The following is a 26,945-nucleotide window of genomic DNA, read 5'->3' on the forward strand; positions in this document are numbered from 1 at the left end:
ACACACACAGACCCTTGAATAAATATCATTCTTTCCACTTTCAGTTACCAGATATTTGTTTTTGAGCTTCTGTTAAAACCTTTTTGGTTTTTTTGTTTGTTTGTTTGGTTGGTTGGTTGGTTTTTATTTTGTTTTGTTTTTACCTTTTTGTAAAACCCCTTGCAGCAGGAACACACAGGTTTCAGCAGATTGGGAAAACTGGAGACATATTAAGTAAAATTCTTTTTTTTTTTCTCTTTTGATTCAGGATCTTCTGAATTTCAAATTGGTCTCCAACTTTCTATGTAGCTGGGGATGACTTTGAATTTCTAATTTTCCTGCCTATAGCTCCTAAGTGCTGGATTTAAGGAAGATGGTGGTGGGTACAGAGAGGGGAAAGATATTGAAGGCTGTGTCTAGTCTATGTTGTGGGACTCTAGGTTAGAGGTGAACATATGATTTATGGGAAGAAAGGTTTGGTGATTTGAAAAAAATGTCACTGATAGGCTCATACATAATCACCAGGGAGTGGTATTATTTGAAAGAATTAGGATTAGAGAAGTGTGATCTTGTTGGAAGAAGATTGTCATTGGGAGTGAGCTTTGAGGTTTCAAAAGTCAATGCTGGCTTCCCCTTCTCTGTTCTCAAATCACGATGCAGCTCTCAGCTACTTCTCCAGCACCATGCTTGCCTGCTTCCATGCTCTCTACCACGATGATAATGGACTAAGACTCTGAAGTTATTAAATTTCTCTTTTATAAGAATTGTTTTGGTCATGGTGTCTCCTCACAGCAATAGAACAGTGACTAAGAGAGTAGATGACTGGTAAATCTGCTTCCTTCCCTCCCTATTTCATTATTTAATGCAGTCAGACCTGCCAGACAAGTTCACCAGCCGACCTTTGACTGTAAGACTGATCTCTTCTAGCATAGATAAAGCTGGGTGTAGAAATAGACTTTCTACGTTCAAAGCACAGCTCTGCACTGCATCTTAGCTGTAGTACAGCCTGACTTACATCATTGTTCTCCTCTTGTTTCCTTGGAAATAGGGGGAAGTTAACAACACATAACCGTGTGCCTCTCCCAGTAAAGTTTGAATTACTTTAGGAAAGTGTAGCTTTGTATCAGGAGTTTCAAGACCACCCCTAAATCCAATGATTTGCTTGAAGGACTCATCAGTTGTCACTGACCTTCCTTAGAGCTGGGGATGATTTTTACAACTTTCAACTCTGTCATCTTGCCTCCCAACTACTGGGACTACAGGTGTGTGCTGCCACACCTAACTAATTATTTACTTATGTATTGCAGGTGCTAGGGATTTTGACTCAGGGTCTGATGTATGCTAGGCAAGTAGTCTTACCACTGCCTCCTCTCTCAAGCCCTTTATATCAACTCTTTTTTGCACACCTTGCTCACTTTCTAGTCCCAGAAAAGAGTCAAGAGCCATTGACATTAGTGTAGATTTAGAAAATGCCCCAAATCTCTAGGTGGTGGTGGTTGTGGTTCATGTGTTTAATCCCAGCACTCAGGAGGCAGAGGCTGGTGGATCTCTGAAATAGTTCGAGGCGAGCTAGGTCTATAGATTGAATTCCAGGACAGCCAGGACTACACAGAGAAACCCTGTCTCAAAACAAACAAAACAAAACAAGAAAATGGCCCAAACCTGACTGGTCATGTGTACAAAGAACTCCAATCTCTCACAAGTGGAATTTGGGAACCACTTGTTGTTGGTATTAATCAGACACTGGACCTTTCAGTCAACAGAGCCATCAGAGTAGCAACTCAGCTCCTCAAAGGATACTGAAAAGGGAGCTGAGTTCATAAGAGGGTACCCAGAAGGTGGATCAGTTAACAGCTTTGACACTTTGTCCTACTAGCTAGCTGAATTCCATCATATCTAAATATATTATTTACTTTTGCATGGATGTGATCAAAACATCTAAAATATTACAGGGAAGGGTCATTTATTTCATGTCATAGTTTCAGAGGTATCAGTGTACCATGGAGGCATGATCGAGCAGAACATCTCATATCATGGATACTAGAAAACAGGAAAGGAAGCCATGATGGCAAGCAGTTCCCAAGGACATGCCCCTAATGCGATGCTTCCTCCTCAATCCATGCATTGTTTCCTGCCTTTCACTACCTCACAGTAATGCCATTATATTCTTGATCCTTAAGTCGATAATCCAGGTATTGGTCAGAATTCACAGGAACTAATATTCCTGGAAATGCTATCATAACACCTATACCCCTAGAGATGTGCTTTATAATCTCCTAGGCATTTCTCAATCCAGCCAAGTTGACAGTTGAGATTAACTATCACAGTGACGTTTTCTATGAGGAAGACCTTGCTACAGTCTCCAGAAGTCCAGCTTTGGAGCTCTGTTGTGTTAAAAGAAAAGGTTCATTAAGACAAATGTAACTAAAGCCAGTTTGAATTTTGTTTTAGTTACTGTCCTATTCCAGAGGTAAAACACCACAACCAATAGTTTCAGAAGATTTAGAGTCCATAATGGTGAAGTAGGAGACAGAGAGATTGGAGAAGAGATGGAAGAGAGAGAAAGAGAGACAGACACAGAGAGAGACAAACAGGCACATCAAACAGAATGGCATCAGTTTGAGTCTTTTGAAAACTTAATATCCATCCAGTGACATGCCTCCTCCATCAAGACCACATCCCCTAATCTTTCCCAAATGATTCACACAAGCTGGAGAATCAAATGTTCAAATATTATATGTGCCTAATGAGGGTCATTTTCATTCAAATCATCCCAGATCCTTATTTACTTCTTTCAAAGAATGCTTAGAAAATTATCATTTACAGCAATATGTCTAAAATTTCCTTCCTGTTTTAAAGGAAAGCCACAAGGGTAGTACTGAGAGTTATCATATAACTTGCACTCAGTTTCCTCTGTCAATCTTGTATCAATTAAGACATTTGTTATAAGTAATGAACCAAGAGTACTGGAAAGCTACTGTTATTTAAATGCTCTTGGTGAGCCTCTTGTGGTGGTATACTCCCTGTAATCCCAAATACTCAGGAGGCTGCGGCAGGTGAGCTGCCAACCTGAGCTACAGAATGAGACTTATTCCACCCCCACCCGCAAAATCCACTTGGTTTTATGATGTGCAGATCATACTCAAATTAGTCATTCAAAAAACAAGTTCTAGACTGAAGGACTGGCTCAGTCGTTAAGAGCACTCATTACCCTCTCAGAGGACCTGGTTTTTCCCGCAACTACATGGTGGTTCACATCTGTAACTTCAGGTCTAGGAGATCTGACATCCTCTACAGCATCAGGTATGTATGAGGTGTGTGGGACAAAAAACATGCCGGAAGTTTGGTGAGGTAGAGCAAGCTGAGACCTGGTGACTCAGTGGGCACACACCTGAGGTTTAGACAACTTTTAGCTCCATGCCAGACTCCTGACATGGAACACATGCCATGCTTCTCATATAAAAGAAATGTGTCCTATGGTCAAATAGGCTCAAAACAGAGTTCTCCATGATTAACCAATAAGCTTCCCTTCTCAGACATTCCTTCCTGCAAAAGGTATTTAATCTCAGGCCCACCCTGAAAAGTGGGGTACGGTTTTATGCATCCATTTTTCACCATGACAATAAACTGTTTAGAACCATGAACTTTCTCTTTTCATCAAGATTTCCCCGTGGGGAGCCATGAAGAAAGCCTTCAGCTAAAGAGACATAGCCTAATCTCTTGTAGAAGGCTTCTCTGTGCTCTCAGCCACAACCACCACCAAGCCTGCCTCCACCAAGCCAAGGACAATCACCCCTGTGAGACAAGCAGAAGCTCCCCTTTTCTCAGGCAAAACACTCATATACATAAAATAAAATAATCTAAACAATTAAAAAAAAAACAGATGCAACCTGCATCCAAAAAGCTCTTTGGGATTCTTCTTCTGTGTACTTACATGGCCTTCACCTTCATCTTGTATAAGCGAAACATCTTGTTGGAAACGTCAGGGCCAGCTTCATTTCTGGCAGGTTTAGCTGCATCAGTTCCCAGTAAACCTGACTTGTTAGATGTGATAGATTAGTTCAAGTATTTATTAGTGCTACTTCCTATTGAGCATTCTGTTTGAGAATCCTTTTTTTTTTTTTTTTTTTAATTTTGTTTTTCAAGACAGGGTTTCTCTGTGTTGTGTTTCAAGACAGAGTTCTTGTATGTCCTGGAACTCACTCTGTAGTCCAGGCTGGCCTCAAACTCAGATCTGCTGCCTTTCTCTGACTCTTGAATGCTGGGATTAAAGGCCTGCGCCACTGCCACCTGGCATGAGAATCCTTAGTTAATAGTGTAACTGTGATATATATATATATATTAGTGTGACTTCTGACTTTGAGTCTTGGCATTGAACATCGCCTGACCATGGCACCAACAACTTTGTTTGTTTGTGTGTCTTTGAGACAGGGTTTCTCAATGTACCCCTGACTATCCTGGAACTCTGTAGACCAGGCTGGCGTGGAACTCAGAGATCCACTTGCTTCTGCCTCCCAAGTGCTGGGATTAAAGGCATGCTCCACCACTGCCTGGCTTGTGCCATCACTGCCCAGCTAGGCACTAACAACTTAATCTCAATGGTTCTCACCGTTAGAACCTCCTGTTAAAGGATTCCTTGCATCAGGTGCACACAAGGCTTTACAGGGTTTGGGGAGAATTGGTTGCACATTAACCAAAATCTATCTATCTCCTCCTCCTCCTTCTCTTCCTCCTCCTCCTCCTCCTCCTCCTCCTCCTCCTCCTCCTCCTCCTCCTCCTCCTCCTCCTCCTCCTCCTCCTCCTTCTTCTTCTTCTTCTTCTTCTTCTTCTTCTTCTTCTTCTTCTTCTTCTCCTTCTCTCTTTCTCTCTCTCTCTCTCTCTCTCTCTCTCTCTCTCTCTCTCTCTCTCTCTCATAACTAAGAAAACAAAACTTTCAGCTAAAGGTGAGCATTCTGTAGAAAATCCAAACTAGGGGTGTAGAAAGAAAAAGGGAAAGGGGAGTACTATTATTTTAAAGCACATGATATGCTCTTATGCAAATGTCATAATGAAGTTGGGTGATGGATGTGCACACCTTTCCTAGCACTCAGGAGACTGAAACAGGTAGATCTCTGAGTTCAAGGCCAGCCCGGTCTACACAGAAAACAAACAAACAAACAAACAAACAAAACCTAACCAAACAAACAAGCAAACAAAAGAAAAAGAAAAAGAAAAAGGGAAATGTCATAATGAAACCCCTTACTTTGTACAACTGATATACACTATTAAAAAGTCTAAATTACAGCTATGCAGTGGTGGTGCATGCCTTTAACCCCAGCACTCAGGAGACAGAAGCGGGCAGATCCTTGTCTGTTTGAGGCCAGGTCTACAGAGTAAGGTCCAGGACATTGAGAACTACACAGAGAAACTCTTATTTCAAAAAATTGAGGGCCGGGTGTGGTGGCACAGGCCTTTAATCCCAGCACTCGGGAGGCAGAGGCAGGGGGATTTCTTAGTTTGAGGCCAGCCTGGTCTACAAAGTGAGTTCCAGGACAGCCAGGGCTATACAGAGAAACCCTGTCTCAAAAAACCAAAAAGAAGAAGAAGAAGAAGAAGAAGAAGAAGAAGAAGAAGAAGAAGAAGAAGAAGAAGAAGAAGAAGAAGCATAATTCAAACCTAAGTCCACAGAAAAGCATACCAAAAAAAAAAAAGTCTAAATAAAAGGAAAAACAGAATGATCTTCAGATTTAATACATTTAGGTATTAGAATAGGGCTGTCTGAACAGGTGCCTTTTAAATTGCTCTGTAGCACAATTTGAAATCTCCATAAAGATTATCTCTACCTCACCAGAATGAAAGCCCACACCCTGCGGCTCCGTGTTGCCTCGTAATCATGTCTGACATATTTAACAGAGATATTTGTTTTCAAGGCACACCCTAAACCACTCTTCAATGTCTTACTCATTTTGTTTTGACCCAATTCATTTGGGCAGCTTTGGGACTAACTTCCTAAAACACCAAGCAGAAGTCGAGTTCCATAGACACTTAACTGCTTGATAGAGGCACAATATATCCTTAGTGTATCCCTGTTTAAAAGTTCAACCTTAATTGGACTTGGTGAGGTTTTTTTTTTTTTTTTTCTTGTAGGTGGAATAATGAAAGTGCTCTGAAAATACAGAGAATCAATGTTTCCTGAGTTTTGACCATGTGCCTGGCACTAGCTGCATACAATGATGAGCTGTTCCAGTCACTGCCTTTCTTGAGACTACAAAGATCACATAGGAGATCAACAAGCAATTGGGCAGTCATAACTGAGGATTTCTCTCTGTCTCCCTGGATAGTCTGTTTCATTGACCAAGCTACATGCTACACTCCCAGCATAGCGTCCAGTGGATTCAACGACAGGTGTGTGCCACTCTGTCTGGCATTAAAGGCCTGTTTTAATCAACCAGGAAATCGACAAACTCTTATTGACAAGTGATTTCTAGGTGTCACATACACAGCAAATAAAATTGACCTGGCCCTTGTCAAGATGACTGTATTTTAGAGGGTCGGGCAATAATAAACAGATAAAATATTGAGAATTAGATGGTGATCAACGCTAGGGAGGAAATAAAAGAATGGTGCTAAGAAATATAGGAGGAGCCTGGAGAGATGGCTCAGCAGTTAAGAACACTGATTACTTTTCCAGAGGTCCTGAGTTCAATTCCCAGCTACCACATGGTGGCTCACAAACATCTGTAATGGGGATCCGATGCCCTTTTCTGGTGTGTCTGAAAACAGCAACAGTGTACTCACATACATGAAATAAATAAATAATTAAAAAAAAAAAAGAAATGTAGGCAAAAGGGAGTTGTTATTACTCTGTGAGGGAAGATTTCACAGTAAAGGTGACATTGGTGGTGGTGGGGACCTGATAAGGTAGAGAGCAGAGACTGTGCAAGGCCTTTCAAGACACTGTATAGACTGACTTTCATCAAGTGAGCTGAAATGACAAAACAAGTCTTCATCAGGGGACTGGCACCAACTTGCTTTTACTTCAAAAGAATTCCTTTCCTGATATGTGGGGAGTAAAGAGAAAGGACCGACACAGAAACAGAAACCCAATTTAGCAGGTTACTGCTTCCTTTACATGATGTCAGCGACATGGACCAGGCATCTGGAGGAGATGGTGATGACTGTAGGATTTGGACTTGGATGAATTGACTGATTAGATGCAGAGATGAGATAGAGAATTGGGGTCAAGAATGTCTTTACTGTTTTTTATTAGCATAGGTGGAAGAACAGAATTGCTGACATTAATTGGGAAAGATGGCAAGGAAGAGTGAAGGCAGAGGAGACCAAGGAGTCCAGTTTGTAACAGGCTAGATGTATATAATATGGTAAACATTTATTTGGTATATAAAACAGAGGTGTGACGTGGCGAGCCTAACTCCTAGGAAAGAAATCCAAGGATGTTAATGCAACTTTGTATACAGGATAGAAATGATGTCTAAAGCCATGAACTAAAAACAAGGAAAATGAGATCTAATCAGAGAAAGAGGTTCAAGGTCTAAGCCCTTGGATAGTTCAGTTGCAGAGATCAGAGAGAGGTGAGTGGCAGTCCCAAGGTGGGGTGCAAATCAGTCCTGGAAGTCAATAGGGAGAAAATGCTCTCAAGTCCTGGATGCTAATGGGGAGCAAATACTCCCAGGACAAGGAGTGGTCAAACCTGTGTATGGGAAGAGCAAGTGTTGGAATACAGAGTGGCTTTAGCCAGATAGCAAGGGATTGTGGAGATTGTGCAGCACAAAGGCAGCTGGGTTTGAGACAGAAAAGGCCAACATGCTGAAGTAGCAGAGAGAGGGATAGGGTGGGAAACACTCAGCTGGGAAAATGGGTAGTGGCTTAGAAAAGTGCAAAAGAGTAGGTGAGGGGTTGCAAGGGTTAGGGTTTGGGATTTGAGTTTTTGAGTTTACATCTGTTTCCAAGACTGCACATTTTTTTCTAGCCAACTTTGACTGCAGGAAGAGGTATGTGGTCAGATTTGACCTGCAGTTGGATTTTTCAGATGATAATAAAGTGAGAAGAGTCAGAAAAGATTTTACACACACACACACACACACACACACACACACACACATCTATATGTATATATAGATAAAATCACCAACAATGAGAGAAGCTAAGTCGGAAAAGGAGAAAATAGAGGTTGAAGGGCAGTAAAATAGAAGTATAGTTTTCTTTGGAGATAGAATCTGATTATATTACCCAGCTGGCCTTGAACTCATAATCCTGACTCAGCTTCTCAAGTAGCTGCAATTACAGATATACAACACATATTTCTCTAGTTTAGAGAAACAGATTTGAAGGAATGCAAATTCTAAATTATCATAAGCTACCATGTGGGTGCTGGCAACTGAACTTGGGTCCTCTGTAAGAGCAGCAAATACTGTTTTTCTAATATTTTTATTATCATTATGTGTGTGTGTATGATGAGCATACATGAGTGTGGGTGTGCATGTGGAGGTAAAGGACAGTATTCAGGAGTTAGTTCTCTCCTTCCACTGTTATTGGGTTCTACCTATTGAACTAGGGTTATTAGGCTTGTACACAGAGCTTTTTACCTGCTGATCCATCTTGTTAGCCCTATAGCAAGTTCAAACCCAGCCTTTAACCCTAGCTACCTAGGAAGCTGATGCAAGAAGATTACAAGTTCAAGGCTCCACTTAAGCAATTTAGGAAGACCTTACAAAACAAAAGGTAAAAAGAAGGGTTGGAATACTGGCCATAGTGGTGCACACCTTTAATCCCAGCACTCTGGAAGCAGAGGCAGGTGGATCTCTGTGAGTTTGAAAAACCAAAAGTAAATAAATAAATAAATAAATAAGATTAGGTTCAAACTCTAGTAAATGACTTCACATGTCCCCATACTGGGGATGAAAGGCATGGTCTGGGATTATATATATTTTGGGTTGTAACTTGGAGAATTAGTAGGTGACCTAGTAAGGGGTTTCTTAAACTTCTTCTACTTTTGTTTTTGTTTTTGTTTTTTTGAGACAGGGTTTCTCTGTGTAGCCCTGGCTGTACTGGAACTCACTCTGTAGACCAGGCTGGCCTCAAACTCAGAAATCTGCCTGCCTCTGCCTCCTAAGTGCTGGGATTAAAGGCATGTGCCACCACTGCCCAGCAAGCCTTCATGTTTTGTAATTATACTATTAGTTTTTGTTTTTGTTTTTTTTGAGACAGGGTTTCTCTGTATAGCCCTGGCTGTCCTGGAACTCACTTTGTAGACCATGCTGGCCTTGAACTCAGAAATCCACCTGCCTCTGCCTCCCAAGTGCTGGGATTAAAGGCATGTGCAACCATGCCTGAAAGTTTTTTTGTTTTGTTTTGTTTTTTAAGATTTATTTATTTATTACATGTAAGTACACTGTAGCTGTCTTTAGACACCCCAGAAGAAACTGTCAGATCTTGTTACGGATGGTTGAGCCACCATGTGGTTGCTGGGATTTATATTTAGGACCTTCGGAAGAGCAGTCGATGCTCTTAACAGCTGAGCCACCTCTCCAGTCCAAACTATTAGTTTTTTGTTTGTTTGTTTGTTTTTTTGTTTTTGGTTTTTCGAGACTGGGTTTTTCTGTATAGCTCTGGTTGTCCTGGAACTCACTTTGTAGACCAGGCTGGCCTCGAACTCAGAAATCCACCTGCCTCTGCCTCCTGAGTGCTGGAATTAAAGGCGTGCACCACATTTTAAGAGCAGAAAGCTTCCTATATAAATAAATAGAAATTCCTATATAAATACTAATTTCAGTTTTCTTAAAAATTATTTTTTTTCATTTAAAAATTTCATGTGTTTGAATGTTTTACCTGAATGTCTGTTTTATACCACTCATGTGGCTGGCACTATCAAGAGGCCAAAGCTAGTGTCAGATTCCCTGGTACCTGAGGTATAGATGGTTGTGAACTTCCATGTGGGTGCCGGGGGTCAAACTGAGATCTGATGGAAAAGCAGCCAGTGCTTTTAACTGATAAGCCCACTCTCTGCCCTAATTCTAGCTAATTTTAGCTTTTATCAGGCTTTCTGCTTGGTTGGATATAAAAGCATGTGCAAAGTGCACATGTTCAGAACCAAGGCTGCATGATGCAACATGGGCTGGCTGTGCCAGTAACCCCAGGTTTACTATTCACTGGATTTTGAATTAATTTTTGGCTGTGTGTTCAGGAACCTTTCACTGTTGCCTAACATTCTGCAACTACCACATTCAGTTACATAATCCCTATAAGAAGCTTTGGTCTAAACTGCCAGTAGTGAGCTTCAAAGTTCAGAGTTCAGGGAGGAGGGAAATAGAATGCTCTGAGAGTAATTACGGAGAAGCAGTGGCTGGAGTCTGATCTCCGTTCTGGGGGCCAGTAGACTGAAGGAGGAGCTCAGCCAGCCCTTTCCCAGGGCTGCAGGATGGGCAGGGTGACCAGAGAGATGGGTACTTTGATGGAATTTTTTTTAATTATTTATTTTATTTTATTTTATTTTATTTTATTTTATTTTATTTTATATTTTTGGTTTTTCGAGTCAGGGTTTCTCTGTATAGCCCTGGCTGTCCTGGAACTCACTTTGTAGACCAGGCTGGCCTCCAACTCAGAAATCTGCCTGCCTCTGCCTCCCGAGTGCTGGGATTAAAGGCTTGTGCCACCAAGCCCGGCTCTTTGATGGAATTTAATATTACTATGGGCCAAGAGCACAGGGAGTGGGGCAGGTAAGATGCCTTATGGTCAAGAATGGATAGTGGAAGGCTTTGAGTTGGAGCCTGAAGTATTGTGTTGAAGGGTTGGTGATCTAGTATAGAAAAGCACACTATGTGTGGACACTCAGAAAAATCACAATTGAACTTCAGTGTAGTGACAGGCTTAAAAACAGTGTACTCAGGAGCTTTGTGTAGAGAACAGTGTATTTTCATTTATATTTGTGTTCTTGTGTTTAAACATATGGGAAACTGGAAGTAGAAGGGCAGATGTGCTAAGAACTAAAGATGAAACACATTGGGCTTCTAACCTTGTTCTTCCCTACAGATAGAACTGGAAAGTCTTATTTAAATATTGTTGTGGATTTTCATTTGTTAATCTTCCATGATTAGTTTTTAAGCAGCCTATCTGACTGTTGCTCTGCCAAGCATTCAGATACACTTGTGAACACTACAAATTTTTATCCTTATCCATTCTTACCTATAATAAAGGATAAGGCATGATGTTATTAATGTTCAACATATATATTGAGACATGGTCTCTCTTTGTACTCTTGGCTATCCTGAAACTCACAGATGCCTAAGTCTGCCTCCTGAGTGCTGGGTCTAAAGGCATATGCCACCACACCCAGCTAATGTTTAAATTTTTGGCATCTAGCCTTATTTGGTGCCAAGGAAGATTTCTGGAGGAAGTAATACTTAGGCAAAACCTGAATGAGAAGGTTGGTTTTAAAAGCAAGGGTAGGGTTAGGTGGGTAGGGGTCATTAATCTCAGAATTTAGGAGGCAAGGGCAGGTGGATCTCTTGCTTCTGGCCAGCCAGACTACGTAGTGAGACTGTTTCAAAAATAAAATAAAATAAAATAAAATAAAATAAAATAAAATAAAATGGAATGACTGGTTCCTAATGAAATGATGGCAGGAGATGGGCAGGGCCTTTTAGGTACAGAAAGACACAGTATGTGGGTCTGGAGCAATAGAAGAATCTGTACTGCAGTGGTGTCTGTTTTCATGGAGATTATGGGCTTCTTCCTAGGATTCTACTAAAGTGGGAAGTTAGACTATTTTATTTACTGTTGTAACCCTTACACCTATCAGAAATGTATATTTGTTATGCTTGGCACATGGTACACACTTGATAAAGATTTTCTGAATGAGCGCATTACTATGAATCATAGTTTATATGTATATTCCCATATTTTTGAAAATAAAATGATAAATGTTGGTGCATGCCTGTAGCTTGAGCACACTTCAGACTAAGGGGGAACTGAAAATTCTAGGCCACTTGTAATATTTTCATTGCACAGTGAGATCTTATCTCAAAAGCAAAACAAAAGAGAAAAACCGAACCCCTCTCAAAAACACTCCCTATATTGTATTAGAGAAATTATCTCAGGAAGTACAAAAGTAACTTGACAAGGAAAAAATATTTATCAACTTTTGACATGCCTGAATGGTTGTTTTCTGCAAAGTGAGCATTAATCAACTGGCAATTATGCTTTCCTCTTGGTCCAATTAGATTCTATTTCAATTTTCATTGTATAAGCATCTATTTTTACCAGGGACTCATGAATTCTTTGAAATGAAGCATTGAAACTTTTAATATCTCTAACACTCAACATTATGGCTGCTAGCTGGTACCAAAAGCCTGTTGGAGGAATGTATTTACCCCCGGATAATCAGCATTATTATTTTCATTAACAAAGATTACCAGACTCTAAGTAAATTGTTGGAGGTAGTGTCTTATTTGCTGCTCAGCTGTTCTTGAACTCTGAGGTTCAAGCAATCTTTTTGTCTTAGGCTTTGAGTGGTTTGGATTAGATACCAGCCACTGTATATAACTAATTTGACTCATTTTTTTAATGCACACGTGATCATTGTCTATTATGTCACCGATGATTAGTATGCTTTAAATAACACGAAGGGGAAATCATCAATATGAGGGATATTTCATTTCACTTTTTAATTTTCTGGTGGTCAACTGACTGTGGGCCTACCAAATAGGTGATGCTAAACCCATTTTACCTTCATGACTATTTTGCCTTTATGAATGTTTATGCACAATGTGTGTGCCTGGTGCTTGTAGAGGTCAAAGGTGTAAGATATCCTAGAACTAGAGTTATGGATGGATGGTTATAAACCATCTTATGGATGCTTAGAATCAAACCTGGATTCAGGAGCAAAAAGTGTTCTTAACTGCTAAGCCATTTCTTCAGCTCCTATTTTACTATTCTTTGTTATGATAATGGAGTCGAGAATGTGAGAAAGCCTTTTCTGATATTTAGGCCAAGTTTCTTTTTATTTTACTGCTTGAATCTTTCTTTAGCCTATGAAGTAATTTTTATGTAATTAAAAACTGCATGAAAGAACTATTTGCTCTTTATGTTTGGCTTTTAAAATTTGACTTAACTATAATATACACAAAGAAACCCTTTGATCATGCCCATAAAACAGTTGGTAAAGCTTGTAAATACTGGATGCTCTTTTACATCAATCCTGTCCCGTACTTGTTTTGGAAGGTGAAAGTTCATGCATTTAGCATGGTCTAAGCATTCTGGAGGAAGAACTCTTGAAATCAACTTTAACATTTATTTTTTATTGTTTTTAGTGTGCCCTGTGTCTTTGAGTGGGTATGTTCATGTGAATGCAAGTGTTGGGTAAGCCAGAGATGATAGATACTCCAAAACTAGAGTTATAGGTGGTTATGAGCAGCCTGATGTGGCTGAACTAAAGTGCTCTGCAAGATTAGTATCTCTTGAGACCTTTAAATAGCTTTAAAATATTTCTAATTAATTTGTTTTTCGAGAAAGGTTTTCCTCTGTGTAGCTTTGGTCTATAGAACTCCCTGTATAGACCAGGCTGGCCTGGAACTAACAGGGATCTGCCTGACTCTGCCTCCTGAGTGTTGGGATCAAAGGCCAAAGGCGTAGATTCTCACCACGCTCAGGTTTTATTTTTTTAAGGTTTCCTCATTCATTGACACAATATCCCATTAATTCACATATCCCATACTATTGTAAAATATGTAATAAACTTGCAATTATTTATTCTTTTCTTTCTGAATTTTCTCTGAACCTTTGTGTGGTGCCAGGGATTATGGAGGCCCCTGTGTGTACTAGAGGAGCGCTCAGCCACTGTACAGCCACAGCCCTGAACTCAAGTTAATTTCCTACCAAGAGTCTAAGAATTCGACGCGGTTTAAATGGCTTTCAAGCTTTAAGCATAGTAATTAATCTGTGAACACTACATTTGTTAGGTAGCAATAAAAGACATGGCTTGCAATAAGCCATTTCTTCACCAACATACATTTCTTATATTTGTTTGTGACGTGAGCTGTATGTAAAAATCGATGACACTCGCGTATTTTCAAACAAACAAGCCAGGTTCCTGGGTCTTCTACTCATAGGAGGTGGCTCTGCTTCTACTCCCCTTCTTGGGGGAATCCTTGGGACACTAACCCTACTAGGATACCAAATAACTCTGTTTATTATTCGTTTGTTTCCTCCCCTTCCTTGTCAATCAAGTGACTGGTGACCTATTTCTTAGCGATGAGCACCACTGGCCAGCGATTCGGGGTCAGCACTTCCGTTCAGTATTTTCAACCTTTCCCGGAGAGGTCCCGGCAGAGGCGACCTTAACGCGGCCTGCTTCCGCGCACGTCATTTTGGCTATGACTGTGTAGACACTGCCTTTTCTCGTCGCATATCAGACCGCAAATTTCCCTTTCCCACTCTGTGTCCGCGGGGGGCAGAGGTGGTCGGAGAAAACGGTCCCGAAGGTTCCCTCCCGCAACCAAAGAACACCACAACTTGCGCTGGTCGGCACCCAGCGCCACGTCAGCCCGCGCTCGAGCCGCCAGCGCGCCTGCGCGCGGAGAAAGGCGGAACATGCGCAAAGGCCCGCCTCCTACATCCGGGGCTCGGGCGGCGGCGCTGCCGCCGCGAGGGAATCACGTGGCTCCTTCCTTTCCGTCTCTGGCCGGCTGGGCGCGGGCGACTGCTGGCGAGGCGCGTGGAAGCTCGCGCTAGTTCCCCTCCGCCTTCTCTCCCGGTCCAGGCCACTAGGGAGTTCGCTGACGCCGGGTGAACTGAGCGTACCGCCAAGATGCCGGCCTATTTCCAGAGGCCGGAAAATGCCCTCAAGCGCGCCAACGGTGAGTAAGGCAGCGGGTCGCGCCGCGCAGGGCCGGCCCGAGGCCTGGGAGTTTCGAGGGCCACCGCCTGCTGTCCCGCAGCCCGGGCTGTGGAGGCCAGTGGTCACGGCCGCCGCCACCGGGCCGCGTCTGCGCACGGCCTCCCTACTCAAGCGGGCCGCGGCGGAAGGCGCGGATCAGGAACCGTCGCTCCGGTGTGTGTTGAGTGGCTGCCGCCCGAGGCTTGCGTCGCAGGGCCACGGCCCAGCGGGTCAGGACTCTCGGGTCTTGCGATCCTTCGCTACGATCGCCTCCTGCTGGCTTTTCAAACCCGCAGGCTGCTTGGGAAGCCCGGCGCTCCCTGCCGCCATCTGGGAGTGCCGGGAGGAGGAAACATGGCTCCCTCCCGGGGACAATGCACGCGAGAACCTCGGCTCCACCTCCCGCCGGGGTCGGGAGCCGGCTAGTCTACCTTCACTCCACCTCTCGGGCACGTCTGGTTCCTGATCCCACGCGGAGGCCTTCAGGGTCAGGGTCTACTTCCCTCACTACTAGTTTGCACTTCAGGCTTCTGCTCCATTAACTTGTTTCCTGTGGTGTTCCCCCCCCCCCCCCCCCCGAAATGATGAGGGTCATTTCGAAAGTATTTTGAATCCAGTAAAGTTAGTATTCTTTAGGGATTTAAAAATCATCTCCCCAGACAAGCCCTAGAAAGAGTGATTTCCCCAAGGTCACTTGGGAGTGTCAGAAAACTTAAGACCAAGGCCTCTTGATATCCAGATCAGCTTTTTGTTTTTTTTTGTTTTTCCTCCACCGCAGAGCCACTGAGTGCTATTTCTATTTCCATACGTGTGCTTAATTAAGCCTGGTGCTTGCAGGAAAGACTTGCCCCGATCCCTGACATTGTGTCGTGGAAAACTCGTGTGCACATATCTGATATGACCTTTAAAAATTGCTTTTTATTTTTTAAAATAAAACTTGATAATTCAGTATCTGTGCCCTTTTCAACCCTTCCAGTCCAAACAGATAAACCATGTATGTTGCAGGTTTTTGTTTGGCAAGCTTGTTAGAAGTGGAAGTTTGATTTTGTGAAAAGGCCATTTGACTCAAAACTTATAAAAGAATACTGCTGATAATTTTCAGGAATGACGATGTGTTGGTTACATACTTTAATATTTTTTGTGGTTAGGAAGCAGTCTGGAATAGAATAATAATGCACTGTGGGTCACCCAATACCTCTAGTACTAATCTATTATACAAAATAAAACTGTAGCTAATTTAGGACTTTTGATGTTTTGAAACTTAGAATTACATTGTGCTGTAGAAAATGGAATTGGATAGACTTACTAGGTATAGCTATTAATATATGTTTAAGTTGTAACATTTAGCAGTTACTTTTCCCCACAGTAGTCTAGCTAAAGCACAACAAGTCTTTGGCCTACATACATACATAGTAACATGCTGACCTTATCTTTCTCCTGTTTGGAATCTTCATGTGAACTTGGTTAATATCCCAATAACGTTTTAAAGTAGAAAGGTTACATAATGTGTTCTAAATTTCTTTTCACAGTTTCTAAGTTGACTTGATTAATGATGAGTAAGCTGGGGAGAGTATCAGCAAAGTAGGCTAGGACTTTGTGGTACTGTGTGGCTGGCTAACTTGGGTCTTGTTGGTGCTTTTTCCCTAAGGCCGTATTGACTTCTTGCTGCAGCCCCATTTCCCAAGTAGCAAGTAGAGATGCCTTAGCTTCCGAGGGACTTGACAGGAGCAGATTGTCTATCTCACACGTGCGGCACTGTTTGTAGAACAAGTAGATGATAAAATGGGTTTTCACTTTTAAGAAAGGTTTACCTAAATGTTTTATCTGTAGCATTTTGTAGCCCCAGGGATATTTAGAGCTAATCTATTGCATTATCTTAATAAATAAAATAGACCTTCAAGCCATTCTAATTGGTAATTTGGGGATGGAAAAGTGTCAAAGCCTTTTAAACTCACACTCTACAACTCCTGCCTTAAAAGGAAAAATGTTATGAAACCCCACAACTGAGTAGTAACAATATAGCTTAGATACTTAATCTGTTGAAGGAATTAGTGAAAACTGAAGGATTGATATAAACCTTTATTGGTAGATACATGGTTTCAGTCATATACTCAGGAGAAACACAGAGTGCTGTTTTTCTAATAATACATATAATTCTGGATTTCAGTTTATAGATCTTAATCTCGAAATCATCTAAGGGTTGAAATAATTCTTTCTAGCTGCAGAAGCCTTCTCACACAATTAATTAGGTAATTTCAAGTCTCAGTTGTAAGTTAAGAGTAAGGACTCACAGTCATGAAGAGTTTGTTCCAATTTCAGTCTATTGTCTATATTTTCCCTCATATTTTTCTTCGGGGGGTGGGGTGGGGTGGGGTTAAGGTGTGTGTTGTCCCTGCCCCAGCTGTGCCCTAAACTCACAGTGATCTGTGTGCCTTCCAAATGCTGAAGTTAAAGGCACGCTCCATCACACCAAGCAAATGTTTGATATTCAAGTGAGCTTCTTTTAGCTTATTGGAAACTTTCAAAGCTAGATTTTTGGGCTTGGACTTTGGCCCATTGTTAAGAAAACAACTCTTAAATCTGTCATTAAAGGTTTATTTACTTTTGTGCTTTTTTTTTTTTTTTTTTGAGGCAGAGCCTTATTAGGTAGCCCAGGTTCTCAAATTTGATCTTACTGCTTCAGTCATTCAACCACATCAAGCTTCTAAGCAAGAATTTAAAAGTGACAGTAAGAAATCACACTTTGTGGGCAAAAACTTGATTGCCAGCACACACAGTGGCTTAAAACCAACTTAACTCCAGTTAAAAGGGGATCCATTCTCTTCTGACATCCAAAGGCATGCATGTGTGGTACATGTAAGCAAAAAACTCATACACATAAAGTAAAAAAAAAAATAGTACTTTTTTAAAATAAAGAAATCTCATGCCCATTTAAAAATTACAGCACTGGAGGACAAACCATTGTTGATAAATATGATGAGTTAGGATATTTTGTAAAGATGTTTAGTATGGTATGTTTGGTGCGCTATGGTTTTTGGTTAGTTTGGTATGTGATTTGTTCAGGTATAAACTTAGTATATGGGAGAATTGAAGCAATATTGTTTCACTGGAAGAACTGGGAAGCACCATTCCTGAAACCAGAGTCATTAAACCTGTAGATCTAGTAAGCTTTTAAATAATAAACTTTTATAGGCCTTTTATGTGTATGAGTGTTTTGCTTGTGTGTGTGTGTTTATGCACCATGTATGTCTGATGTCTACAGAGATCAGAAAGAGAGAGGGTATCAGAGTCCTGGGATGGTGGTGAGCCACAATGTGGGTACTGGAGGCAGAGCTTGGGTCCTCTGAAAGAGGAATAAAGTGCTCTTGGACCACCTCTCCAGCCTCAATTCTGTTAATTTAAAAAAAAGAAATGGTGCTGGAATTCAACCCAACGTTTTTAACATGCTTGTTTTAAACTAGAGCTTCTCCACTCAATTCAGGTTTATCTAGGGGGAAAAAAAGAGAATTGTTCAAAATTATTGTTAAGGGGATGGTGGAGACAGGGTTTTATTGTGTAGACCAGGCTGGCTGACCTCACACTTAGGTTTGCCTGCCTGAGCCTCCCTGCTGAATTAAAGGGGTAGGCCACTACCTCTGGCTCCAATATTCTTTTTTTTTTTAAGATTGATTTTATGCATATGAGTACACTTTAGCTATCTCAAGACTTACAGAAGAGGTGGTTGTGAGCACTACATCATTGCTGGGAATTGCTAAGATTACAGGCATAAACTACCACTCTTGACTTAATTACTAAATTTAAAAGTGAATCTAACCAGTTGACTAGATTAAATATTTTCTACTATTTGTACAAAGGGGCAAAAGGACAAAAATATAAGATAAACATCTTTAATCTAGAGTCTCTTCTTTTGACTGATTTGAAAGGTGCTACATATGGCAGCTAGATTTGGAAATCTGGTTATTACACACAATGTTTTCTTTTTTTCCCTTTTTTTTTAAAAGAATTTTTATTTTATTTGTATGTGTACACTGTAGCTGTCTTCAGACACACCAGAAGAGGGCATCAGATACCATTGAATTGAACTCAGGACCTCTGGAAGAGCAGTCAGTGCTCTTAACTGCTGGCCATCTCCCCGACCCACACAACAATGATTTCATTCAAGCTCATAAAGTCGAAAGTTACTTTGTTCTGTAGTCTTTATTTTTTATTTTTTTTTTTTTTTTGGTTTTTCGAGACAGGGTTTCTCTGTATAGCTCTGGCTGTCCTGGAACTCACTTTGTAGACCAGGCTGGCCTCGAACTCAGAAATCCGCCTGCCTCTGCCTCCCAAGTGCTGGGATTAAAGGCGTGTGCCACCACGCCCGGCTTTTATTTTTTTAAAAACCTTAATTTATATTTTATAGGACAATTTTCAGTTTCACAGAATCATTCAAGGATATACTGTTTTCACCATATCCAGTTGTTTCTATAAATGAATGTATAAACTCTGTTATGTCTTTTACAAGTAAGGAGTCATCAACTGAACAATTATTTATTCATTTATTTTTTATTTTTTTGTAGAGGTAGGATCTTAACTTTGTAGCTCTGGAACTCACTAAGTAGATCTGGTCAGCCTCCAACTCACAGACTTGCCTATTTACTGTGTATCAGTTTCCCTGCTTTCCCTGTTATGCTTTAGGATCCTATCCATATACCACATCACCTTTAGTTCATTGTCTTCATTGAGAAGTACTCTCAATTTTGTAGAGTCCTTTATTTTAATCTACTTGTGTTATTGTAGCAAGATATCACATCCTGAGTACTTTACCAAAACCAAGAATATATTTCTCTTATTTCTGATGGCTTCAAAAAAATCCATGATAAGGTAGCAGGTTCAGTATCTAGTGAGAGCTGGCTGGTTTGTTACTGTCTCGTCCGGAGGAGATTAATAATGTTCCCTTGCCTGATAAGAGAGAACAAACAGGAAGCTATCAGATATCTAGTACAGAAGCTACTTGTTGTATTTAGAGGTAGAACCCTTTGATCCAGTCACCTTTTTAAAGGCCAACTCCTAGTGGTATTTAGTTAGGAAGTATGTGTCAATCCACAGTTTTGGAGGACACTTAAAACATTTAGACCACTGAATCTTTTGGTTTTTTGAGACAGGGTTTCTCTGTGTAGCCCTGGCTGTCCTGGCACTCACTTTGTAGACCAGGCTGGCCTCAACTCAGAAATCCACCTACCTCTGCCTCCCGAGTGCTGGGACTAAAGGCGTGCGCCACCACGCCTGGCTCTAGACCACTGAATCTTAATCAGTATTTCTCTTGATAATTGTTTGAAAAGTACTAGCTTTCTTTTTCCATCAAGTCACTGTTTGTGTAGCCCTGGTTATTCTGAAACTTTTTTTTGAAGGGTTTTGTTTGTTTAATACATCTGAAAAGAATTCATACACAAAGAGTTGAGACACAAGAAAGCATCGTTTCAGCACTAACAAATTCACAAGATCAGGACTGGGGAAGCAGATTACCTAAACATTTTTAAAAACTGGAACCTACAAACAAAATAATCTGATAAAGTCTCTATTAACACTTAGAAAGAATCATGAGGCTCTTGATATTTTTCTTGAGAGAGCTTCAGCCAGTTGTTCAAAGGTTCCTCATAGGTGTGGAAGAAGAAAGGGGACAGCCCTGACTGGTCCCCATGTTGCTTAAAAGTGTGCTCCCCACCACACGCTCATAGCTTCTTAATAAAGCAGGCCTGTGACCTCATCACCTGAAAGGAGATTGCAATCATCCGTAATGATGTTTCCTAACACCATCCCATAAGGAACCGTATGTACCAGGTCTTCAGCTGAATCTAGGAACACTACACAGTGAGTTGTGAATCTGTGCTAAGCATATAAGAAAATGACTGACAGGCAAAAAAACTTTTTTTAATTAGGAACTCAATCCATTTGGCGTATTTCAAAGATACAGTATTTTTCATTTATCAATGAAAGAGGTTAGAAATTATCCCCTTCCCCAAATCAGCAAATGGCAAACCCTTGAAAGTCACAGTCACATATAGAGTGCATCCTAGAAAGAGGGGTGAGACAGCTTCCACCCACCTTCATGAATGAGTGAAAGTCATTTTTTAGACCAGGCTGGTTTTGAACTAAGAGATACATTTGCCTATGCCTCCCAAGTGCTAGGACTGAAGGCATGTGCCACTCACCAACCAGCAAAGTTAATTTAAAAAATATATTTCTGGGGCTAGGTACATGGTTCAGTAGTTAAAAATACTTGCTACTCTTTAGGACTATAGTTCTGTAACTCTTAGTTCCAAGGGTCCAACACTCATGGAGCACAAAATACATGCACATAAGATAAAATTAGTAAGTCTTTAAAAAGACAGGTTTTAAAAAAACTTTTTACCATACTTCACCATGAACTTTTTCCTTTCTTTATGTGTTGCTCTAGTTCTCCCAAGTCTCTGTAGATGGGGTTGGTTCCAAACTTAGAGATATACCTGCTTCTGCTTCTGGAGTGCTAGGATTAAAGGTGTATGTGATGCTAAGTTCAGAAGCTCCCTTTTAAAAGTTTATTTTTGTGTTGTGCTACATGAAGAGACCCTGGTTTGACCCCTCCACTCAAAAGAAAAGGGGTGTGCATGCATGCATGCATGCTGTGTGAAATGTTGAAAGAGACCAGGAAAAGGCATTGTATCCCCCTGGAGCCGAAAGTTAGCAGGCAGTTAAGCTGCTTGATTGTGGGCGCAAAGGACTTGGATAATTGAGCCATCTTCTCAAGCCTCAGGAACACCCCCCGCCTTTTTTTTAGTTTGTCTTTTTTTTGGTATGTCTATATGTGACTATTTACATGCTAGGGGTGGATGGACTCTCACAGCTTCAAACTCACAGCTATATTCAAACAAAATCTTAGCAAGCTATTTTGTAGATGGTTGTAAATTTTTTATGGAAACATAGGTAAGAAAATACCTATGTTAGACATACCAACTGACAAAGTTGGAGCACTTACTATACAGTTGTAACACTTGTAACACTTCACTAAATTCCTTGAAAATGGATGAAATGCAAGTTTCTGAAATAAATACATTTAAATGTAGTCAACTAGTCTTAAAGTAGATAGTGAAGACAATCTACTTTTATCATAAAATAATATATCAGAAATTTTAATCAGCTACAGAGTGCTGCAGTCATACTTCAACTTTTATTTACTATGGGAGATTCTCCCATCCATGATTTCAGTTTCTGGAATTTTAAAATCACTGAGTCCCTCTACATAAACACAATATTTTCAGGTCATCATTATACATTGAAAAAAGTTAGGAACTAGTCAGAAAATTAAAGCCAACAGTAAAGACGCAGAGATTTTTAAAAGTTCTTTTACATTAACTTATTTGTGGAAGTGACGGGGCGTGCACAATCTTCTGTGTGCATATGGAAGCCAGGGGACAATTTTTAAGAGTGGGTTCTCCTGCTAATGTGGGTTTCAGAGATAAAACTCAGGATCAGGCGTGGCAGCAAGGACCTTTACCTATTGATTGAGCCATTTTCCTTGGTCGGTCATTTAGATTTTTATATAGACTGTACAGCTGATTTTAATTCGTTTTTCTTTTTTTCCCCAGAATTTCTCGAGGTTGGCAAAAAGCAGCCTGCCCTGGATGTTCTTTATGATGTAATGAAAAGTAAGAAGCACAGAACATGGCAGAAGATACACGAGCCAATTATGCTGAAATACTTGGAACTGTGTGTGGATCTTCGTAAGAGCCACTTGGCTAAGGAAGGGTTATATCAATATAAGAACATATGCCAGCAGGTACAGAGTTTGTTTTTCAAGTGCTTTTAGTACTTTCAGAGGAATTTACCTTTTAAATTATGTATCAAGATTTGCTTCTTACCTTTTTCTTTTCTTTTTTTGTTTATTGGAGAAAAATAAATTCATTATCCTTCTTGTAGGTAAACATTAAATCTTTAGAAGATGTTGTTAGGGCATATTTGAAATTAGCAGAGGAAAAAACAGAAGCTGCTAAAGAAGAGTCCCAACAAATGGTGTTAGATATAGAAGATCTGGATAATATTCAGACTCCTGAGAGGTATGTGAGTTTAAACCCTTAGTAAATACTTTTATAGTTAGCACAATGTTTCTGTTCATAGTGCACTTGTCCCTTGCCCCCTTTGAAGGTAGATGATTCTGGGGGGAAAAACTGCTTATCTTTAAAGTCTATCTAAAGTTTATGTACTTCAGGAACCATGTAAGCAATATTTAAAATTTATTCCTTGGGGTGGAACATGCATTAAAATTTAGACAATTATTATGTAGATTAAGAATTTTGGTACAGATGATAAGGGACAGCTTGATAGTGTATATGAGATTCTGTATGTGGTCATTGTTGGTTTGGAATTTCTGATCACAGCAAAGTAGGAAATGATCTAAAATAGTTTTCAATGCATTTTTCTTTGTAGTGTTCTCTTAAGTGCAGTAAGTGGGGAAGATACTCAGGATCGTACTGACAGATTGCTACTGACTCCCTGGGTCAAGTTCCTGTGGGAATCATACAGGCAGTGTTTGGACCTTCTTCGAAACAATTCTAGAGTAGAGCGCCTTTACCATGATATCGCCCAACAAGGTAAAATGACAGTGTAAAATATAAATAAACTGATTTGAAAAGTTGACTTTAGAATTTTGTAGAGTAACTTTCAGTTCTCTATACTATTTAAAAATAGAACTAGTTTTATCCTTAGTAAAATGAGATTGACATTTATTAGATAAGTAGCTGAAGAAGATATTTGTCTTTACAGTTAATATTTTCCATATGAAATTCTTCTGACTTTTGAAACCCTTTTCTGCTTTTAAAGTTAGCACAGAGTAGTAGGGTCCATTATGATATTTAATTCATTCCTGATCATCACCCCCCACCCTTTATTGTCAACTCCTTGCTTTCTCTATGTTGGCCCTGTCTCCCCACCAAAATACCAGATATTCCTTCTTCTTGGTTCCATGTCACATGTATTGCATGCTCCCCTCATCCCCAATCTCTTACCTCTCCATTTTTTGGATAGCCTTACATACTTGGATTTATTTTAGGGGAAGACATGCTTCTCTGTAAGTCCTCGCTATCCTGGCATTCACTTTAGACCAGGGTGGCCTTGATCTCAAAAATCTGTCTCTTTCTGCTTTTTGGGTGTTGGGATTAAAGGCAAGCACCAATATGCCCACTGTATTTGTTTTTTTCCTTTTTGTTCTTACATAGTAGTACTTCTATCACTTCCTACTCTGTTGCCTCTCAGCATACACTTATCTCTAAAGGACTAGATTGACAGCATTTTTTTTTTTTTTTAAAGATTTACTTATTTGAGGTATATGACTACATTGTAGCTGTCCTCCGACACACCAGAAGAGGGCATCAGGTCTCATTTTCAGATGGTTGTGAGCCCCCATGTGGTTGCTGGGAATTGAATTCAGGACCCTGTAAGAATAGTTAGTATTCCTGATAGCATTCTTTGCTCCAGTGAAAATAGATTTGTAACTGAGTGACTTGACTTTTTTTTCCTCCCTGTTTTTTATACTTACAGCTTGCATTGCCAGTCTTAAGAGATGATTACTCTCTTAATTTATTTCTTTTGTCTTTCTGTCTTGTTTTCCTGTGTAGTTTAGGCTTGGTTGGTCTTAATCTTTAACCCTGTCTCTCGGGTACTGAGGATTACAGGCACACATCACACCTGGCTCATAATTTCTTTATGTGTTGGTACTTTCAACTAAGACTGTTTTAGTAGGAATATTGGAACCTCTATGTGTATGCCATATGTGAATATTCATGTCCTCAAGCAAACTTGGGCCTTTTCTGAGTTGATAAAAATACTGAGTTGAGGTTAAATCAAATTGCTTGTTTTAGATTTTTTGAGTTAGAAATACTATTTGTACATTATGTAGGTTCTTTGTATTCCAGCCTACAAGTTTTTGTTCTTTAGGTCTTTAAAGGTGAGTTCTAAGTTTGTTTTGAATTAATTTAATTTTTTGTGTGAGGGTGTTTTGACTGTGAGTATGTCTGTGTACCATGTGCATGCCTGGTGCCTGCAGAGGCCAGAGATGACACTGGGGAGCCTGGAACTAGAATTACAGTGGGTGCTGAGAATCTAACCTGGGTCCTCTGGAGTAGGCAGATCTCTCCAGTCTTTTCTACATTTAGATTCCATTCATCTCCTATTTGTAAATTACTAGAATTTATTTTGGGCTAGAACTGATGACCATGTCTTGGTTTGCTTTGTATTCAGAGTTGTGTCATAGGTAGTACATGGAGGGAGTTAATGGTGAGTTTAGTTAATTTTGTTAAAGTTTATCTTAATATGTGACAGATAAAACTTACTCAGATATTTAAGTTGACAAAAAAATATCTAATTCTTGTTTGACAATTATGCTTACAGCTTTCAAATTCTGCCTCCAGTATACTCGGAAGGCTGAGTTCCGCAAGCTATGTGACAACTTGCGAATGCACTTATCCCAGATTCAGCGCCACCATAACCAAAGCACAGCAATTAATCTTAATAATCCAGAGAGCCAGTCCATGCATTTGGAAACCAGACTTGTTCAGTTGGACAGTGCTATCAGCATGGAATTATGGCAGGCAAGTTTAACTATTAGCTTAGTATCACATCACTGCTTTTCTCCTCTTAAGTACTAGTATTACTGGTTAATTTCAGGAAGTAACCTGAGAATTTAAGATTGTTTGATAGAGCAAGAAGATCTCTAAACAGGAAGTTCATATTTCAGTTCTTAATTGCTTGCAAGATGGGGACCAAATCATGTAATGATCTTATGAAAAAAAAAAACCTCCATTATGACTGATACAATGTTCTATGACTAGTACCTTTCTATGTACTGCTGGTGAGTTTGATGATAGACATATGGGGGAACATTGCAAAGACGGAGGTGCTTTTGCCCTCCCACCCCATTTTGTTTGGTTTTGGTATGGGAGGTTTGGTTTGTGCGTATGCATGCCTTTCTGTGCTGGGTACCAAACCCAGGGCATGTGCAACGCCGCTGATTACATCTAAAGACAACTAGCAGTTTCCTTACAGTTTTGTGTTTAATCTGATGAAACATTTGTTGGTGATCAAAAATTTAAACCGCACACATGTCCTTTTCTATGTTTAAACCACACACGTCCTTTTCTCTGTGTTTAAACCACACATGTCCTTTTCTGTGTCTGGAGAAGTGCTGCTTGAGCATCGTACATACATCATGTAAGCTGCATTTTAGAGATAGCAGTGATACTGAAAAGCTCCTTCCTCCTTAGGATAGTCCCTCAACATTTTGTTGTTTTATAACTTAAAGGCTTTTATATTTAATATAAAGTCAATTAATGGGCCAAGTGAAAATTGGTTTAATTTTTCTGTTCTTATCCATAGTCTTGTTTTTCTTTTTTATAGGGACACCCATCTTAAATTACTTGTAGAGGACAAGCAAACATTATTAGGAAAAATGGATAAGCTTAAAGAAATGTTCATCCATTGGGCCATCACTCACAGATCTGGATTCTTTTTTTTTATTATTTATTCTTTCATTTATTTCATGACCACAATTTCCCCTTACTCCTTTATATCACCTGTATTCTATTGTGTCTAATTGTCCCAAGTAGTATGCTAATAAGCAAATAGTTTCTTACTGTGCTATAGTTACACTATTATCTAAATTGTTTATAAATATTTCAATATAGCATTTTTATAATTATTACGATCTCTCATCCGACATTTTAGAAATAAAAGCCATGTTGGGCATTTTTGATTTGTGTTATTATTTATAATCTTTACGTTTCGAAAGAGATTTGCATTTGGTTTTTAAATAAAGTGATTTGTTTAATTTCTAAAATTTTAGGAAGCCTTCAAAGCTGTGGAAGATATTCATGGACTATTTTCCTTGTCTAAAAAACCACCTAAGCCTCAGTTGATGGCAAATTATTATAACAAAGTTTCAACAGTGTTTTGGAAATCTGGAAATGCTTTGTTCCATGCATCTACACTTCATCGTCTTTATCATCTGTCTAGAGAAATGAGGAAGAATCTTACACAAGAAGAGATGCAAAGGTAAGAATGTTACAGTTGGATGGTAGTGAGGTTA

At 40.0% G+C, this 26,945-nt stretch overlaps 1 protein-coding gene across 1 annotated transcript in view; it reads left to right on the forward strand.

Moving 5' to 3' along the window:
- The first annotated feature begins 14,631 nt into the window (after nt 1–14,631).
- The window catches only part of Eif3a (eukaryotic translation initiation factor 3 subunit A), a 29,139-nt gene continuing 16,825 nt past the window's right edge, over nt 14,632–26,945 (forward strand). Inside the window, exons 1-6 of the mRNA XM_085834087.1 lie at nt 14,632–14,831; nt 22,456–22,646; nt 22,787–22,923; nt 23,294–23,457; nt 25,253–25,456; nt 26,707–26,911. Of these exons, the coding sequence (XP_085690213.1) occupies nt 14,783–14,831; nt 22,456–22,646; nt 22,787–22,923; nt 23,294–23,457; nt 25,253–25,456; nt 26,707–26,911 (950 nt within the window). The 5' untranslated portion in view covers nt 14,632–14,782. The remainder of the gene's footprint in view (nt 14,832–22,455; nt 22,647–22,786; nt 22,924–23,293; nt 23,458–25,252; nt 25,457–26,706; nt 26,912–26,945) is intronic.

This window comes from Mus caroli, unplaced genomic scaffold (assembly GCF_978045245.1).
Source record: "Mus caroli unplaced genomic scaffold, Mus_caroli_1 scaffold_20, whole genome shotgun sequence".
Taxonomy (NCBI): Eukaryota; Metazoa; Chordata; class Mammalia; order Rodentia; family Muridae; genus Mus; species Mus caroli.